The following is a 19,720-nucleotide window of genomic DNA, read 5'->3' on the forward strand; positions in this document are numbered from 1 at the left end:
CTTTAAGATGACATGGGACATTCAAAATTCATAAAAAGAAGCTTAATTTTAAATCATGTCTCTCCAGTCTCAATGACTAGGACCACGACTCAACCTATTAATATATTACATAATGTAAGTTACAGTTAAAAATGTATATATATTTTTGTACAGTTTGTTCCACCTCGATTCTGCAACGCAGATGCGCTTCAGCGACAATTTTATTTTGAAGATCGTAAGCGGAAGTCGCATTATATTGCCTACTTGACCGGCGTGCGAGTAGTTCGCTCTCCGCTCCTCTGTGTAACCACTTGCTCCGAGGACGCGTGAATGTGCTGTGCAGTCCGCCGTGTTTCCGTGGCGCAGGACAGGACGGTCGCCACGCCTTCAGGGACGCGCTTTTACGCGGCGTAAGCTTCTGCGTGTGCCCGCTGTTCACCGGCGGCTACCTGCCCGGAGCGAGCCGGGACCTTTCATCAATCCACAAGAGACATTTTCCTCCACCGACATCAATCAATCAATCAGGCTGTGCCTCCGGAGTCCGGCTTTACTTCTCCCGCTGATGCCAGCTGAACGGGCTGTTTTGTAAAAAAAAAAATAATAATAAATAATAATAATTTGTGGATATCTGACAGAGGCAGATATATTAATTTTGACATCGGACACAAGTCGGATCAGAGATGGGGATCAACGTGTAGTGCTGGTGAGTGACGAATAAAAGCAACAATTGCAATATTTGCATATTGAGATTTCACTCACGCCAGCATTGTGCGTGCGTGCCTTTGTGTACTCCTGTGGCTTGTGTGTATTTGTGGTCGTGAGAGACGTCCGATGATGAGCCGATCGTTCTAATCATAGTCACTAGAACACTGTGTCGTCAAAGATAGAAGTTTACTACGCTGATGACATCATAATATCGTGTTAGCGCCGCTTGCATCACTTTACTACGATCAGAGTCTGAGGCGTGAGTCAGCGGTGTGTTTAAAGGGCGAGAGGGGGGCTCCATCGCGGACTGACACATCTATATGACACATTATACGATTTGCCATTCATGTCGTAGTGTTACTAGTGTCATTACTGATATCTCTGACAATCGTCACGTCTTTGTCCTGTCGTGGACTGGCGACACCGTGGACCTTATCTCATTTTTGTGTAATTATTAACGTGCATTAAGGCGGGAGCACATCCCAATCTCCCTGGTGGTTTCAGGCTCCATTTATCAGTTCCCTGCGAGTAATGTAAGCTGTTTCTTGAAAGGTAGTCTTGAGTAAACAGGTGTGGCACTGTTGACATCTTACCCTAGTTTCCTAGGAATGAAAAAAATCTGCATCATCCACTGAAGCATGCAGGGGATGGTAAGCAGCTTTTTCACCTCAGGGCGATGGAGCAGCTTGCACTGCATCCCAATACGAGCCAGGCGTATTATGTTATCTGTCTCTTACAGCTTTCGGCAAAGTGGATGAAAGTCAGACCAGTTCTGTCGAAAACCAGTTAGGTGGGGAGAAATTCTAACCGGGGTTTGTTGACACTACCGGTCATGTCACTTCTCCCAGACCCTCAGCTCCGCTCTCTCCTCAGTGCTCCGGCCAGGCTGCACCTCCCAGCCCCCCTGGACTAAAACACCGGAGTGGGGTATCGCATTTCGTGACGATGCTCTCTCGGCAGCGAGCTCAAGGAGGCAGCAGCAGTTTTTCTCAGCTCTTTCTTCGAAACATACCCTGCTTTGCCTCCCCTCACCCTCCTCCCTCCCTTTAGGATGCGACCCTGAGAAACGTGCATTTGCTCTGTCGGTCGCACCTTCACTGGCACTACTTGTTTCAGTGTGCCCAGGCCACCGCAGCGCAAACGCTGTTTTCGTTCTGTGTCATGCTCGCCGATTGAGAGTGAAAGAGATGAGGCTCTGTCAGTCAGTGTGTTGCTTCTCTCCAGTGTAGCCTGTAAACTGTTCTGGATAACCTGGGAATCATTTCAACCCTCTAGCATCATTAACACCCTCTGACTTCATAGTGATCAAGGCTCAGTGGAGACCCTTTGTTCCACCTCTTCTGGTTTCAGTTAACCTTGTCTGTGCTGAGCCCATAAAACCCTGCTGGCCTCAGCGATATCGTAATGACAGCTTGCTCTAACGGTACAGTGGATAGGGGTTGAACAGGTTTGAGTCACCGGAGCAGGGGTCTGTCAGAAGTCGCTGGTAGCAGGCGTGCAGGTACAGACGTGGGCTACTTCTGATGTTCCCCTCCAATTCAGGCCAGGTCTGCAGAGGATAACAGGTGTGCTGTTAATGAGGGCATCGTCGAGTTTGATGTCAGATTGAGAGACAAGTTTCCAGAGAATGAGGCTAGTGTGTGAGCTGGTGTAGAGAGAGAGAGAGAGAGAGAGAGAGAGAGAGAGAGAGAGAGAGAGAGAGAGAGGGAAAGCAGGGTTTCTCTGGAGCAGGTCGACGGGGAGGTAAACACAGTAGCTGTTAGTCTGGTGGCAATGACAGCTTTATCGCCGCCACAAGGTTTATGGCTGTGTGCGTATGGGGGAAGGGCTTTGTGTGTGTATGTATGTATGCGTGTGGGTGTGTGTGTGTGTGTGTGTGTGCAGGTGTGTCCGTTTGAATCGTGAATTCCACAACCGTCTCGTGGCAGAGCAATGCAAACAGAAACCTACTACATCCGACTGGTGATGCTCCCGCTCAGGGAATTCCACCTAACAGCATATGATGTGCTCATCATTTAGCGTGTAATGATATTGACATGGAGTCATTTATTGCTTCCAAAAAAAAAATACAAGATTGTAGAAAATGGAAGCACTGCCTTATGTATTTTTATTTCCGTGTACCTGTTACGTGCTTGTGATTTGTTTTTCCTTTTTAGCATTACTGGAACTTTTCAGGCCTGACCTGGATTGTCAAGTATGTCTAATGTTTATTTATTTATTTTTTTTCCACACCTTACATAATCAGCTTTTCATCTCGGGAGGAGCGCGGCTGACAAAGAGAGCTCTGACAGCCTGTGTACCTGACAGGCCTTCCGATTGTCCTCTGGCTGCACGGCAGCTTTGTTGCTGACACGGGAATGATGAGAATGATCTCGCTGACAGGTCGCGGCAGACGTGGCTCACATGTGGAATCACTCAGAGCCGGCTGCTCTGTCACGAGACAGAGAAGACAAACAAGGGATTTTGATGAAATAAAGGAAAAGGGCGGGGGGAGGGGGGTGGGGGGGGGGGGGGGGTCACAGTGGAGACTCAACAGGCATCTAATTACCTCCCAACAGGAGCCTTGACTCCATGGAAACGCTCTGCGCTCTCCAGAGCTGGTGTTAGCTGCCTCCACACGGCTTGCATGCTGTCATACAGGCAGCTATTGACCGTCGGCCCTTATGGATTTGGCAGGGTCACAAAACCAATGGAATATGATTAAATCCCCGGTGTGTTCAATAAACTGGAGTAAGCATATAGATTACTCCATCAGATATAGGCTCCGAGTAATGAAAGTGTCCTTGAATGCAGAGCCTCTGCTCACCTGCTGCACGAGGTGACCACTGAATCACCAGTTTCAAATGAAGCTCTCAAGTAATACCCGGTGCCATTACAGCAACTTGCCAGTGTTTGTTCTGGAAGGTACATTTTTGCTGATGAAACTGTTTCTATGGCAACAAACTATTTGCAGTTTATTATGTGGATGAAATGTAATACAAAGTACAAGTTCTTTTTGTGAGTTCTACAGGTGCTTGAGTTTAGCAAGAAAACATTTTGAGAGTTTTGGCCTCGTTTTGTTTCTGCCGTTCAAGCACATGTGGACACACATGCACGCCACGCGCATAGGAAGTGTAATACACACCCTACTTTGATAATAGATGGAAGCATAGATGGCAATGCGCCTGCAAGGATAATGAAGAAAAAAAACTAAAAAGCGAGCAAGCATGACTGCGATGCAAGGGTCCAATCCACAAATGACAAATAGCAACACGAAACAATTAGTGATGGAGTGATGCAACATAAAGCTACTATCTGATGACTAGCCTCTTGTGGAAATGGGCAGTGCTTTGTTGCTTCATGTGTAGCCAAAGATTATCCAGGCCAAGACTTCCTGTTCCAGGCCCCAGTCATTAACTCTGGGTGTTTAACAATACCAAGTACACAAAAGTCGGTCTTGCGTCGTAGTTCAGACTTGACAAGTATACACGGGAGGTCACAGTACAGTCATTGCATTGTCATGTTATTGGAACGCTAGCCTAGTTGATGTTTGGGGCGATGCCCCTGCAAAATGTAATCTGGGATACCTGGGTGCCCCATGTCCACTGAAGTTACCTCCCGAAGCGTCTTTGACAAGCACAGACAAGGACACATATTGATAAACGGCCACTGTCTTCGAGAGGACGTCCAGATGTCTATGACTGAACAGTTACACTTGGCTTTTGTTTAAGGTATTTAAGTTGATGTTTCCCCTCTTTTATTCTCCATACAAACCTATTACCTGCATGCACAGCTGAAGCCCGCTCAGTTGCGTGTGATTGGTCAGTACTACTCGCTCTACAAATGGGAACCCCAAAGCTTCCGGTACTAAAAGCTTGTCCCTCGCCTATTAATACATATTCATATGCAGGCATCTGTTTACAGAGATTAGGATTAATGAAGCAAGTAATCTGACGGCCGTCTTAATCATATCACAGTACCAAGGTATGAGTTGTGAACCAGACCAGGCCGTGCGGTCCACTAATGCTAATTGGTGCGCTTTGACATCTTTGACATCAGCCGTGACACACCGCGTGGCCTCTGCCGGTGCTGGTTGTAATGAGCAAACAGATGTACTTTAACAGGGAAGGAGACAGCCGTGATGAAATTAGTAGCGTGCGGTTATCAGATGTGCATCTGTTGCATCTCGCTCATTAGTTCTCTGTGGATACCCATGTGCAGGTTAGATTGAGACAATACCTCAATGGGGAGTGGGTGTTTGGATTAACAGTCTAATTTTAAAACGCGATTAACGGACTGTTGACGTAACTGCACATGGGTATTTTTTTATTCGTCTTTTGTGTCTGTATGCTCAGTTTCTTACTCCTATTTTCTTGGTAAGCTGGTAATTCCTCATAAGTAGCGCTTGACTCAAAATTATACCCGTTGAGAACAGAGACAAAATCACTCTTGTCCAATTCCCCTCAAAGGAATATTGTATCATGAATGCTCTAAATTGGATATATTATAAATAATACACGGCTGAATTTTAAGCATTATGACCATTGTGAATAACAGATTTAGGGCACTCAGGCTTTAGACATGTGTTCACTAAGAGCCAATCTGTGCTCAGCGCTCGTTGTCTCTATGCAACATGACAGATTGCCCAGGACCGACCTTCAATGCATTTTAATACATCATTTCTATCCTCACCTCACTCCTGGATCCAGAAGTGTATTTTTCACACACGTGAAGTGGTTTGAAAGTGGAGTCAGTGGATAATGGCGCTCAACCTTTAGAGCTGGTCTCAGGTAATGGTTTTGATTCCATCTAAATGTAAATTTTTGTGAGGTTTTAGGTTTGACTTTGGGGGGATTTGAGATCTGCGGATTCTCTCGTGGGACATAAAAAGTGCAAGTGCAAATATTGAGGTAAAGCCGCGCCTCTTAGAGAACAGCGAAGGAGTGGACTTGCTCGGACTTGGATGCACTTTGACTTCCTTAGGCCTTGCACGTACACGAGCAGAAACCCAAAGGCTTGCGTACACAGCTGTGTCCAAACTCGTTCAGGAATGAGGATGCATGCGCACAGGCTCAGTTCTCGGAGGAGAATTCCCACTGAGCGTTACATCGGGACTGATGGAGCTGGTGGGTGTGGAACAGGTGCCAGAATGTCAGCGTAAGCCCACTCAGGCACTACAGAGGGATTCCAATAGAAGGGATTTGGGGAGTGTGTCCCTGTTGAGGCTTGACTGTGATTCCCGGCCTCTGTCAGAGAGAGGCAGAGGAATGGGTGGGGAGGCGGAATGCCTCGACCGTAACTCAATCCTGTGTTTGGCTGCTGTGTGGGTGCAAGTGTGCATGCATGTGTTTTTTCAAGACACAATGAACTCATTTGTTTGCAGCTCCACTCCTCCCCAAACACACACCATTACCCGACAATAGTGCGGCGGTTTGATTTTGTAGCGTCGTGTGTGCAGTGACATCTGAGGTATTTTGTGGTCCCTCTGTTGTCAGTTGTGCCAGGCGGTCACTGTGCAGTTCAGCAGCCAGATTGGCTCGGCCCTTGTACCTCGACATTCGATCTAGGCGCCAATACACTTTTGGGCTCCTGTAGAGAATGGGCATGATGGTGAGGGCCGAGGGCCAAAAAGCCTCCCATGGCAGCAGCTCCCAATGGGGGAGCAGGCTGCTGCAGGGCCATCTGTACAGACATCCTGACTGGGCACATTAGAACGAGATGAAGGAGGAGGGGAATGATGGAAGAGACGTGTGGAACGACAAAGAGCTGTTTACTTTCATTTAATGCCATGCATTCAGGAGAATACTCCTGTTATTTCTCCAGTCATATAATATCAGGTTTCAAAGAACACTGTTGAAAATTTAGGCCAGAGCTGCAATACTCTGTGGAACACAAAACAGTGTCAGTACCGAGCATCTGCCTTTTTAGAGCACAGTCTCAAAATAGATGAAATTGTGATGTGTTAAAAGAGCGAACATGTGGATCCTAAATTAGAAAAGATGTGTTAGAGTATGTAAATCAGTCTGCAGGGAGGGAGTCATATGATGGAGTCTGCAGAAGAAAAGAGGTGTTTAGTAAGTCTGACAGGAGGCAAGTTTAACATTCCTAGAGCTTTTGACTGCCTGCACACTATCCTGGGGTGAGTATTGCACTCGCAAGCAAGATGCAGGGGGGATGCAGTTTTCACCTCAGTCTGTTTACTTCTCTTTAACTCTGATGTCTGAAACCAGGAAGCAACTACAAAGACACAGCTAAATGTTGCTGCAGTACCCGTGCCGGATATTTGCTGCGCGTCTGATGAAGCCCCGCGCTTCTAAGAATAGTGATGCATCACGTCATGGTTTCGCTGTTGCTTTGCGGTATTTCTCAGTGTCAGTATGCCACATTTAGTTCAGTTAGATATAAAGAGTGCAAAAACGCATAATGGTGAATAATGGTAAATGCGCAGATTTGTAGTAACATGCTAGAGTGACTCATATGCACCTAATAGCAAGCAGCAGGACAGAGATTTACCTCGTCAAGTTTGTCAGCAAAAAAAAATATCAGGCTCTTCACCAGTTGAATAATGTCTGAATTGGCCTTTATATACTAGCTGTACCCTCGAGGACATGAAAACAACTTTGAAAACACACGTCACTGGAACTCTTTTAAGCCTGAGGAAGAACGCTGCTGGGCTGAGATAGAAATGTTGTTCATGGGTTTAATTCAAGTTGAGTTTGGGGGTTTGAAAATATAAAACTGTGGATTTCAGACTCTTGATAATGAAATTCTTTATGTTAGATACGACAAGTTTGTTGTTTGATAAATAGTCACAGCCAGCGGAGCCAATGAATCAATGTCAGCGGAAGTTTTTCTCTTTATAAAAAAAAGCACTAACTGCAGTCATATATAAAAGACAAAGCCAAACAGCCAGTCGTTATTGAAGCAATGACCCCAGAGAGACTTTGGATGGGCACAAAGCTGCTACTGTACGCCATCTGCCCCCACCAAGGAACTTTAACTACTCACCTTTGACCTTTGACTCCTTAATGGTACACGGGTCAGACTGCGGTTTTATCCTGAATGAACCACTCCGGTCTTAATGGAGGGCTGCCTCCTACTGCTGATTGTTCTCATCCATTTAAATCCTCCGTGAAAGGATGTGTCAGCAGTTTGGTCATCATTCCTCTCAGCACCCTCATACACACCTACTGAATACTTGCGAGCAATGCTATTTGATTCATAAAACAGGTTTTACAGAGACGGAAATAGAAAGGGCTAGAGGAAGACGGAGATCAACAGAGTTCTGTTTGACAGCTTCAAGCTGCGCGGCCATGTCAGGAATGCCATTGTTTCATCAACACACACACACGCGACTAGACAGTCAAGAGTGCTGATAAAGATTGTGTCTCTCCAGACAGTGCCATTCTGTTAATCATGATAGAACAAAGCATGCAGATCCCCTGATGGCAACGATAACAGCCCGACAGAATCACAAGACAAAACACACACACAGACACACACACACACACACACCTACACACCCACGCTGCGAGGGCCCTGAACAGTGACACTCACCCAGCTGTCTAGACAGAGCGCAGGGCTGCTGTTGGCTGGCTGCTGGAGGTCTCAGGGGGGATTAGAGTACACACCGCTTCACTCACCTGTTCTTAGCTGCTTGTTTCTCGATGTGTTTTTTCATGCAGTATTCATGCGCTGTGACAGGCTCAGAGGGAGCTGAGTGTATTGGAAGGTATGGAGACGGGTTATACATAGAGTTCAGCTGTGGATGACTCCTCCTGCACGCTGTAGGAAAAGTGGCGTAAGTAATATGTTGTAAAATAATACATCCAGTAGTACAAAGCAACATCCGTGACATTAAATAAAGAATCAGATCTATTTTGGTTCGGATCTGTCGGTTAGGCCTTGGTGTTGGGTGTGTCGTTAGGTATACATCGGTTTGACCAGTCGCTTAAGGTGGCTAAATATGATTTTGCTTTCACTTCTGTTTCTCAAGTTGCTGCCGTTCAACAAAAGGTACATAGTCTGGTTTCATGTGAACCTTCAAGACTTCTGTGTCTTTTTGTGAAGCCACAATTGACTGCTTCCATCTCACATCGTGATCCTATAACCAAACCTCATAGTAATTTGGAAATAGTTCACTGCACACATCCGTGGAGGAGTTGCCCGGCTGACTTCTGCTCACGTTGTACAAACTGCGAGATGTGCACCGACGGCATTGCAGAGCTGTGATGAAATGATGAATCAGAGGGAAACGGTGGAGGAAGGAGCGGGGAGCTGAGGAGAATTAAGAGAGTGGAGATTATCACGAGCGATAGAAATCATTGACAGTGCGGGCACGTAGGATAAAACTCTCAGTCACTCCCATATATGTATGACCACAAACACCCGGACGGACGAGTGTATGCATGTTTGTATGCATGAAATGACTCAGCGCTAAACCGCTGGACTTAGTCACACAGGCACCTTGAGCTGTGCAGACGCTAGGTCCACCTGTCGGGCCCTGACACACAAAGGAAGTCCCCTTTAGTTGCCACAAAGCTCTCCTTGTGTGTCGCCGTCCTCGTAGAGGCTTGTTGAGGTTGTCAATTTCTGTGTTTATCAGGCCATGTCTTCTCCGTGGCTGCACGTTGTAATCCAATCTAGAGGAGGTCGCTGCAAGGACACCTCAGGCCTGCCTGTTTGGGAACCAATCTAGACGGTGGCAATAACTTTTATGGGAGGAATTTGTTTGGATTACGATAGAGAGAGTTTTCAGTGGGAATCCTGAGTGATCTCTAACCCTGCAAAGTGGACAATTTGAATTTCCTTATTAGGTCTTTTTTATATGGTCAGTATTCAGGCTGACTCAACTCAACTCCGTCAGATGAGTATCACATGGTCAGTTAAACACCTGTTTCTTGCCTCTTACATGTTATTTCCAGTGTCTCAAAGAGTAATGTGACATTGGGCGAGCCATTATTATAGCTCTGAGGGTGCACACAAGAAAATGTCGGCTCTCTTTAACCACAATAGATATTATAAGATTCAAGGCTATGGGTGTCAGTGGTGTAAATAGGAAGAAAGGCTATGAAAGCGCCCTCCAGAAAGACAGACTCCCCATCCCCCAGCCTCTTGTCTGCCTGTCTGTGTGTGTTTGTGTCTAGGTGTGTGCAAAGTGCATGATTAAGTGCTCAAATGCAAAGGAACACGGAGAACAAAGGAAAGCTGAACCCTATCACACGGGAAACTTGACACACGAGCTGCTCTTCTGCGTGGCGCTGTGTGTTTGACCTTTCACCCCCAGGGACCCGTGACATTGGTTTATCGAGCTCGGGCCTGAAGGTCACCGCAGGATGAATGGGAGTGTTTTAGGATGGCAACACATGTGGTCGCATGATTGCAGATACTTTTAATTCTGCTTTGAGAGTGTATAATGTTTTCGTAAAAGCTCTGCTGTATGCGACCACATTAGGTGGGGCACGGGGCTATTCTACCTCACTTCTCTGTTTTTCTGTTTGTGGGCCCTCAGAGCTACAAACAGCAAGAAGAATGTGCCGTGTTTACATCTGAAATAACTTCCTGTGTGTTGCTCAAGGTCTCATTGTCAGCATGTGGGTTTGCTGCCTTTCTCATGACTCTTGCATGCAGAGAGGCCTTGTGCAATTGAAGGCACCTAGAGATTGCCTTTGTCCTTGGTGGTAATATACAGGTACTGTAGATTTAGTCACCATGGTTTGGGAGAACAAATGTCATATTACTACCAAATGAGGATGTAAGATACCGAAACATAACCATGCTGGAATGTATTTTCATTCAGGACTCCTGTCGGTGGCATTAGGACGATGAGTGATAACCGCACCCTGAGGATTACAAAGCGCTGTGTTTTTATTCTGTCTCTTCTCCACCGTAGATGTGGTGTGGAGCATGTTGAATTTTTAAAATGTGTAACCCTAAGCACTCTTAAAGGGAGAGGCATACGTGACAGGGTAGAAGGTCACACGATCGCTCTCAGGCAGCAACAGTCTCCACGGCGACTGAGTGACCCATTTTCGTTCTCTCCTCTGTCTTGCCGGTGTGGGAGACGGGGCCCGTGTTTAGAGGGTACTCTGTATCCCCCGACAACGGCGGCGAGTAAAGAGGTGAATGTAATACGAGTGTTTTCCGCAGAGAATACAAGCGAAAAGGGGGATGATAATGTGAGAGGATGAACAGAGGACAGAAAAAGTCTGTTGGAGAATGTGGGCTGATTAGACGCCCATTAGATCAGCTGTAGAGAGAGTAGAACAAGCAGAATGCCTTATTATGCCTGATGCCTTAGTTCTTTAATTATGCACATGTAAGGACCCAAAACTGTCATTTTTACTAAGACTATAATCATTACATTGTCATTTAGCAATCTATAAAACATGAAATACAGCTGCTCAATCTTATCTGCATCACAAATTCTCTTCCGCGAGGCCGTTGATGTTTTTGTAACTAATGGTAATGTACCTGAATGCAACCATACACACAGAAGATCTGCTGGAGTAAACAAAGTCTTATTTACATGCCTTTGACTAGAAGTAAAGTGTATGTGCCAGGGACATGACGGTTGCAAAATTTGCATCAAATTCATTTCCTCCTACCAAATCAAGAGTCTCCATGACGTGAAAAACGTCACCCCTCTTGCTTGTTTTTGCCCTGCTGACAGTGTTTTCTCTGTGTGTTTGAATCCTAGTCAGGAATGCCCCAAACTGTGTGCTCAGGCACCATGTTTACCACTCCCAGTGGTTTCAGCCCTCATCTGGCCTGTGCTGAGCCTGGGGAGGAGGAGGAGGCCCCGCAAGAAGGCCCGGGGCCTGGGGCTTGCCTGGCCGATGGACCCCCAATCACCTCTGCCTCCCTGGACACACTGATCCAGAACCTGGTGCCCACTGCCGACTACTACCCCGAGGTAAACTGTGATGAACTACAGCCAGTCCACTTTTCATTATAAACTCCGTCAACCTCAGATAGTCCATTTCAGTTTATAGTCTTAGTAGCTGTACTGCCAATTAGATTATTAACCCCATTTTTAAAGTGTGACTCTGCTTCCTTTAATTGCAGAAAGCTGCAGAGTTTTTTTATTGATGTAGTGGAAGTGTCTTAGCGAATGTCTCCTTTCTGTCCTCTGACAGAAAGCCTATGTGTTTACCTTCTTGCTGAGCGCTCGTCTGTTCATTCCTCCTCCGGAGCTGCTGGCCAGGGTGTGTGAGCTGTGCATCAAACAGCAGCAGCTGGATCAGAGCCCACTGGATACGGTTAGCACTGCACCACACATAAATACATATCCCTGCATGAACACGACCAGATTAATGAACAGGCATGTTTGTGGGCATGTGAGAGGCATTCGGGCCAACTGGTTTTTGTGTGTTTTGTTTCACCGTTGTAAAAAACTATTTCACTTCTTGTACAACAGGCACGGGTGCGCAAGTTTGGTCCGAAGATCCTGCAGCTGCTGACAGAGTGGACAGAGACATTCCCGTCCGACTTCAGGGACGAAAAGATGGTTGGGCATCTTAAAGACATCATCCACAGGATAGCTGCATGTGATGAGGTACAGTAAGGACTTGCAACTGCAGCAATATGACAAACAGGATAGGTAGGACAGGATATAAATAAAAAACTAAACAAACAAACAGCTACCTATGACTTCTCTGTTTAACCAGGACAACAGTTTGTGAAGGACTGTAAGACTTTTCATCCTTGCTACAGTTATTTCCATTAGATCCTTTATAATCTGAAGCCGCAGTGAGAAATGCTCTGGTGGGGAGCAATATTTAATTATCGTCACTACCTCCGGTGTGGTGGGTGATGGAGGAGTCAGAGTGTCAGTGCAGGGTGAGTGGCCACAGTCCAACTGTTACACAATCTTACATTACAGGAGAGAGGAGTGTGTAGAGGAAGGAAAGATATTAGGGGAGTGGCTCTATCTGCCGCCTCAGGGACAAATAGAGGGAGGGAGATGGATGGAGAAAATGGGGGAGGGTGGGGGGGATACGGGGTTCACGGAGAGCAAGTAGGGGAGGAGGAGGGTGGTAAAAATGGAAGGAAGGTGCAGGGAGGATAGAAAGAGAGGAGGAGCAGGTGGTGATGAATGGTCAGCTATTTACAGCTGGCCGTCTACAGCGCGGGTGTGTGTGCATGTGTGCGCACACATGTGGGAGCTGCGGCTCTGGGTCACTTGCGAGGCGGACTGACCTAACAGGCTCTGTGAGCAGTCATCTGAAGGGAGGAGCGCCGAAAACACACATTCCTGGGCGCAAGACGCAACACATCACTGCTGTAGTGTTAAAAAAAAAAAATCCCAGACAACATGCTGTATTTTTTATTGCGTTCTTAATTCTTGGGCTCATTACAGCCTTTGAAGAGCACTTAAAAGCCTCTGCGCTAAAACTAAAGGTGTGTTAAAATCTTGATGTTGTGGAGATTAAAGATTCTCAGCGAACAGCAACTGGCCACAGAGTTAATGATGTACCAATTTGCACATTTAGAAAGAGTTTAACTGGCAGTGATTTATTCATTCCTCGGTAAGCAGGAAGGAAGATTTTTAATCATTAACAGGACGCATTATTAAATTGGATTTAGAAGTAAGTAGTTGTCTGATTACAAGTGTTACTATATAATATTGAGTGAAGGAAAACACTATGTTTTCTTTAGAAATGTAGAGCAGAAACGTATAAACAAGCATGAAGTGGAAATATTCATATTATTTATCGTAGATTAAGTTGTTTTTTGGTTTTAAGTAAAGACCCGGGCATTCTTTTGATTTCTGCCTGTCTCTAATCTACAAACCATTAGTAAATTATTCATCAAAGCCTTTATTGATCGCTCCTCTCCTCTCATCTCCTCCCTACCCCAGGCCTACTGGAAAACACTGAACCAGGTGCTTCAGAAGCTAAGCCAGAGGCTGGCCCTGATGAGCCAGGGGGAAGAGAGCATCGTGAAGGTCTCAATAAATGCCTCCTCAATCTCTGACAAGCTGGTGGCCTTCAAGACCAAGCCTCCGCCCATCCAGAAGGACATGCTCTCCATCTGCAACGACCCCTACACTCTGGCACAGCAGCTCACCCACGTGGAGCTGGTAAGAAGGGGTGTGGGAGGGGGAGCGAGCGAGTGAGAGATGCGTGGGTTAGACGGAGGTCAGGGTAAGAGACGACAACGAGGATGGACAAGGAGGAGGAGGAGGAGGAGGAGGAGGAGGAGGAGGAGGAGTGGAAAAGATTTGAGGGCGAAGTTGCTAAGAATGTTGAAGCATGGGTGGAGATGTTTTTGTCCACGCCGAGGACAAAAACATGGAATGAGAGCCATGAAATGGAAACAGAAGGACACACAAATGAGTTAGAAAACTCAAATTTGCAAAATAATAATAATAATGATAACTTGTAGCAATATGAAGCTTGTTGTGTTTAAAGCTCGACTATTACTTGTCAGCTCTTTCCGCGCTAACTGCTTTTCAGCCGGTGTAATAGAAGGCAGAACAAAGGGAGTAATGCAATAAAACACACATGAACAAAGGATCTCCGCAGTGTCCCTCACATTGCATGCATGGTGCCTTCGGTCTATTCATGTGTGTCTTGATGCGGGCACGTGTAACTGGGGGTGGTCGCCTTTCTGTGTGTGTGTGCATGTGCCTGAGCAAAGCCTGCACCCTTGTCTGAGCGGTGACATCACCCCAGAAGTCAGCGATGTGCCCGGGGGCCTCAAACAAAGGGGGATAAAAACCGCTGCTGATATATGTGACCTGACAGCTTCACACTCTAACACACACACGCTAAAGGAGAGAGGAGGGCGGAGATAGACAGGCATTTACCACAGACACATTCTGGGCTCGATGATGTACCTCGTAGGTTGTAGCAGCAGAGGCGCGGCGATAGTGATTTAAAGATGGATCTCATTGTGCTTTCTCACACTCTGTGTTTGTGCGGGAGTCGGGATGAGTCACTTTGATTAGCACATGTATGTGACGGCGCAGCTGTCTTTTAATAGTCTCAAGTGTCACTTTGAGGAAATATGATTCCAATGAGTCACATCAATGAGTCATTACTTCCCCTTATTGATTGCCTTCCATTACTGAAATGAAAGAATTATTAATGGGACAACTCCGATCGGTATGTGTGCACTTCGATTACCCATGTTGCGGGGACATCAGCATGTTTACACGGTCACATTGTATGGCTGACTATAGATTAAAAAAAAAAAAAAAAGGTTTTGTTTAGCTTTAGGTTACGGTTCAGGCATTCGATATAATGTCCTGACGTCATAGAGACATGATTGTGTGTGTTTGTTTTGTTTTTCCAGGAACATTTGAGGCATATCGGGCCGGAGGAGTTTGTCCAAGCCTTCGTGCAGAAAGACCCACTGGATGGGACACAGGTGAACTTTTTTTTTTTTTTTTTATAAATCACCATTTATGCTCTGCACCTGCATGTTTTTTTTTTGTTTTTTTTAAAGTAATACAAAAACTAGTGTAGTCAGTAGAAATTCATGGTCTGTCCTCGGGTCAAACCACAGCATTTTCTTCTTAGTTTCAGTTGTCATTTGTTGAGAAATCCTAAAGGGAAGCGGAGACCGTCATATGAAGGAACATGAAAGCATATATTTATATGCCTTCTTTTTATAGCCGTCTCTTTAATCCTCTGTCATCCCCTTGTTATTTTTTTATTTTTTTTCTACTGCTCTCCATTACCCCTGTCATTTCCGCTCCCAGCTCGCTGTCTTTGTCATTTACACTCACGCGGGGGGTCAGACAGTAGATGGGAAGCTAATTAGTAGAGTTCCTGATGGTTGCACTTCCTATACTTACTTTGTGTGTGTGTGTGTGTGTGCATCAGCAGCCGTGCTTCGGTGACCAGAAGAAGAAAACCACCAACTTGGAAGCTTATGTCAGGTGGTTCAACAGACTCTGTTACCTGGTGGCTACAGAGATCTGCATGGTGAGTGTAAGATGCTGGCACACTTTACCTAACTGACAAATATACTCACTTTTACAAACATGAGGAGGGTTACATGTCTCCAAAACATTAGGAACACTTAATCTGTTTCCTTTCTGTAAGAAATTGAACACAAGAAAACATTGCAGTATCAGTTACACTATGCAGTATATTTAGGTACACAATTTTAGCATATATGCAAGTTCATATTTTAGATTTTTTTTAGAAATAGCTTCAAGGCTTCTGCATTTTTTTAATTCGCAATTCCTTACGTATTGTTGTAGCATTCTTGTTCTCATAGCAGATAGAGGCGTTGTCATTGTTACAGAGCACCACTGCCCCTCACTGGATTTTTTGTGGTACTACACGTCCACTGGCATTGCTTCCCTCTATGTCTATAGAGAGGTAGTGTTCACTGTAGAATATTAAGTACATGTGAAAGTAAAGAATCTCTCTTTTTTACAGCCTGCGAAGAAGAAGCAGAGGGCCCAGGTGATAGAGTTTTTCATCGATGTGGCCCGGGAGTGTTTCAACATCGGAAACTTCAACTCTCTTATGGCTATCATCTGTGAGTTGTTAATCTCATGTTATCTGGGTAAATTTCCACTTGACAAGTCCCATGTTTTCCTTGATACTGATGGTTACAATCCATTTTCTCTTGTAGCTGGCATGAACATGAGCCCCGTGTCACGACTGAAGAAGACTTGGGGCAAAGCCAAGACTGCCAAGTTCTTCATTCTTGAGGTAAATCCGACTATTCATTGGCTGAGAGCTACAAGACAGGCAACAACTTGAAGCTGACAGTGTCTCGTTTGTTGCCGTTTGCTTTGACAGCATCAGATGGATCCTACTGGAAACTTTTACAACTACAGGACTGCCCTGAGGGGGGCCGCCCACCGCTCTCAGACTGCCAACAGCAACAGAGAAAGGGTGAGGCTCAGCACCGCATCGCCGCTTTCACTCACATCATTTCCATCTTTACATCGGTATTCACTTTGCCTGTCGCCTCCCCTCAGATTGTGATTCCCTTCTTCAGTCTGCTGATAAAGGACATTTATTTCCTGAATGAAGGATGTGCCAATCGGCTGCCCAACGGCCATGTCAACTTTGAGGTGAGGCCGTGCCTTCTGTCCTAATCCTGCCTCATTTATTAGTTAATTAAATATGCTCACAGTGCCTAATTTATTTTATTTTATCTCATTTTTTTTAGAAATTCGTGGAGTTGGCACGTCAAGTTGGCGAATTCATGACATGGAAACAAGTGGAGTGTCCTTTTGAGGAGGATCGGGCCATCCTACACTACCTCCACACTGCTCCCATCTTCAGCGAGGATGGTGAGAACCCGTCGCATATGTCGATTTTCACTCTTAGTAGGGGTTGTAATGGCTCCACCACTTTGGTCCATACTGAGATATTTAAGCAACTATATGTGCATGGTTTTATTGATGGATATTCTCGGCTAATCCTGTCTTTTTTCTTGATAAATATCTTTTATCTGGTCATGAATTCATCCCTTTATGTAAAACAAAGCTAAAACAACTGGCAGCTGAACTTGTCTGTGTACCACTGACTAAGAAGCTTCTGAGATAATTGATCACTTAAGTTTACATTTAGTCTCATCTCGGGTCAAATTGTTCAAATTTCTCCATTACTTTGGTTTATGACCAAACACCTACTGCAGTTTGGATTTAGTGCTAGTTACGTAGCAAATGTTAACATTAGCATTTAGCTCAAAGTGCGCGTCAGCTTCACAGAGCCAGATTGTGCAAATATATATTTTTTTTTTGGTGAAACATTGGAAGTTTAAGTATTTTACTCACAGTAATTTATTGGGTTGAGTGATTGACTAACTATTCGTTTGTCATCCCTCCCCAGGGCTCTACCTTGCATCCTACGAGAGTGAGAGTCCAGAGAACCAGGTAGAGAAGGACAGGTGGAAAGCACTCAGGTGAGAATACATCAAATGAGAACTGCTATTCAGTCTAAATCTAAACACCGTTGCCCAGTCGACTAATTCCTCTTGTCTCCCACCAGGTCTAACATCCTGGGAAAGACATGAGGAGCTGACGGCAGCTAATCCTCCCACCAACGAGGGAGCGTGTGTTCTCTTTGCACTAAACTGAACTGTGAAGGAACCTAGCTGGTACTTAGGTGTTTTTCTATGAAGAAATGGTGGAGAGAGAGAAAAAAAAGACGTGATGAACAGGATTCATCAATGAGTGTTAAAAAAAATAATAATGTTTGAAAAAAGTGAAGTGAAACTGCAGCAAAATCAGTGTGTTGGAGAGGGACAGCTTCTCCGCCATCCTCCCTCTTAATGTGTGTTTACTCTGTGAAGATGTTTACGGCTATAGAGAGTTACAGTTACAGGGAAAACCACTTTATAACATGAAATTTGATGCCGTTTGTTGTTTTTGTATTTGCTCCTCTCCTCTTTTCTCTCTCTTTCTCTTCTCCTTTCGTCCAAAGCCTTGCCTAGGTATTTAATTCTCATTTTCCTTTACTTGTAATGTACTGTAATGAAACTTATGATGTGAAGGGCGCTGGCTAGCCCATATCAGCTGTCAAATTTTATAGGTCTACTGAAGGAATGGCAACTTTGTGTAATCTGGGAAGACGACACGCCTCTGAGCGTTTTTCATCTCTTCTCAAACCTGCGAATGTGTGCGAGGTCCAGTCGTCCGTTGCCGTTGTCGCCGTCTTGTGTTGCACGGGGATGTTCGGAGAAAACTGTTTGCGGCTCATCTCTTTTTGTGTTTTTATTTATTTCATTCGGGGTGGGGAATATGAACTGTTTTAAAAAAAAAAGTTTACTCCTTTTAAATGTATTGTGCCATTAATGCAAGAAAACTACAGTAACAGCGGCCTCAACAGGAGCCGGGCCGGGTGTAGATTTGTGTACAGGTGACATTTTACCCCTCATCTTTCTGCTCTTCAGGAAGTTCTCTCTGACTGACGTTCAGTTGTCTGATATATTTATGGAGATTTCTGTGCTGACAGATGTATAGTTTTTAATGTAACTTTCCTTTACTGAATATGAAGTCCGATGGCATGCTACGACGGGTGTTTTTAAAGGGGCATTAGCGTAACCACCTTGCAAAGACTACTACTGCGACAAAAACTTTGTAGATTGTTGCGTTCTGCGGGAGGACAGAGGGGAATGGGTGACCTCTGTCTTGCTATCATGTAAAGAGGGAAACTTGTGCCATATGATTCACTGGTTGTCACAACAATTCAGGTTGACTTGAAATGTGTCGTTTAATTGTTTCGTGGGATCGTCACTGAGCTTTTGTTTTTTGGCAGTCGTGATTCATTTTTGAGCGTCGGGTCGTTGGGGGCAGCGTCGTAGGAAAAGAAGCGGGAACTATGTAATTATAAGCTTTTTAAAAACAGTCTTATTCAGTTTGCTCTTATTGATTGATGTCAGTGTTTTCTCTTAAGAAGCACCTTTTCCCTCTCTATAACAGACTGACTTCCCCCCTCCTCATTTGCCGTCACCAAACTTTTCACCGTAACCCATTACCCTCGTAAGATAATAGAGAGCCAGGGATGTGATGTGAAATCTGCAAATCCGAGGTGAAGACGTGTTTTAATAAAACACTGCCCGTGCTGAGCGTGTGTTCTGAATGACAATCACCCCACATGACATCAGTTCTGCTCTTTTTAACAGTATTACTACTGGACTGACACGTCCATCTTTGAATTTTTTGCTTACACATACATCGCTGTGTGCAGTTAAGGGAGTGGAATGCGTTCAGTTGGGTTTTTTTTTCCTGGATGTGGAGGCCAAGCAGACACACCTTTGGCTTTAACGTCGGCGCAGAATTTGTGACTGGTTCCTAAAAAGCCTTTAATAAAAATAAACCATGCTTAAGTGACTGTCTGTGGTGGATTTTGTTTATGACGGTGCTTATCTGTTATTCTGCTTGTTTAAGGCAAACCGTCAGGCTTTAACTAGTTTGTACAGGAACATTTTCATGTGACAAATGCTTTGAAAATCCTGTTAATCCTGTAATATATAGTTGCATTACAAGACCAGCCGTAAATCTATTAAGTGAGCAAATCAAGAGAACAATTAACACCATTAAAAGGGTTTTGATTAGCAATTTTCTTCCCTTCATCCA

General features: G+C 45.1%; 1 protein-coding gene across 3 annotated transcripts; it reads left to right on the top strand.

Moving 5' to 3' along the window:
• Nucleotides 1–308: 308 nt before the first annotated feature.
• On the top strand, nt 309–19,459 carry LOC311491485 (ras-GEF domain-containing family member 1C-like; the record flags this gene model as incomplete). Of its 3 annotated transcripts, none has more annotated exons than XM_084549415.1 (14): nt 309–682; nt 11,363–11,578; nt 11,802–11,924; nt 12,083–12,220; nt 13,526–13,747; nt 14,965–15,039; nt 15,498–15,599; nt 16,062–16,164; nt 16,261–16,340; nt 16,431–16,526; nt 16,613–16,708; nt 16,807–16,930; nt 17,472–17,544; nt 17,631–19,459. In XM_084549415.1, exons 2-14 carry the CDS (start codon nt 11,369–11,371, stop codon nt 17,653–17,655), a joined length of 1,467 nt encoding a protein of 488 aa, XP_084405541.1. In that variant the 5' UTR covers nt 309–682; nt 11,363–11,368. The 3 variants fall into 3 exon arrangements, with proteins under 3 accessions (XP_084405541.1, XP_084405542.1, XP_084405543.1); XM_084549416.1 differs by having other exon boundaries at nt 15,501–15,599; XM_084549417.1 differs by lacking the exon at nt 17,631–19,459 and having other exon boundaries at nt 15,501–15,599; nt 17,472–17,548.
• Nucleotides 19,460–19,720: the final 261 nt, after the last annotated feature.

Source organism: Chelon labrosus, assembly GCF_963514085.1.
Source record: "Chelon labrosus genome assembly, chromosome: 8".
NCBI lineage: Eukaryota > Metazoa > Chordata > Actinopteri > Mugiliformes > Mugilidae > Chelon > Chelon labrosus.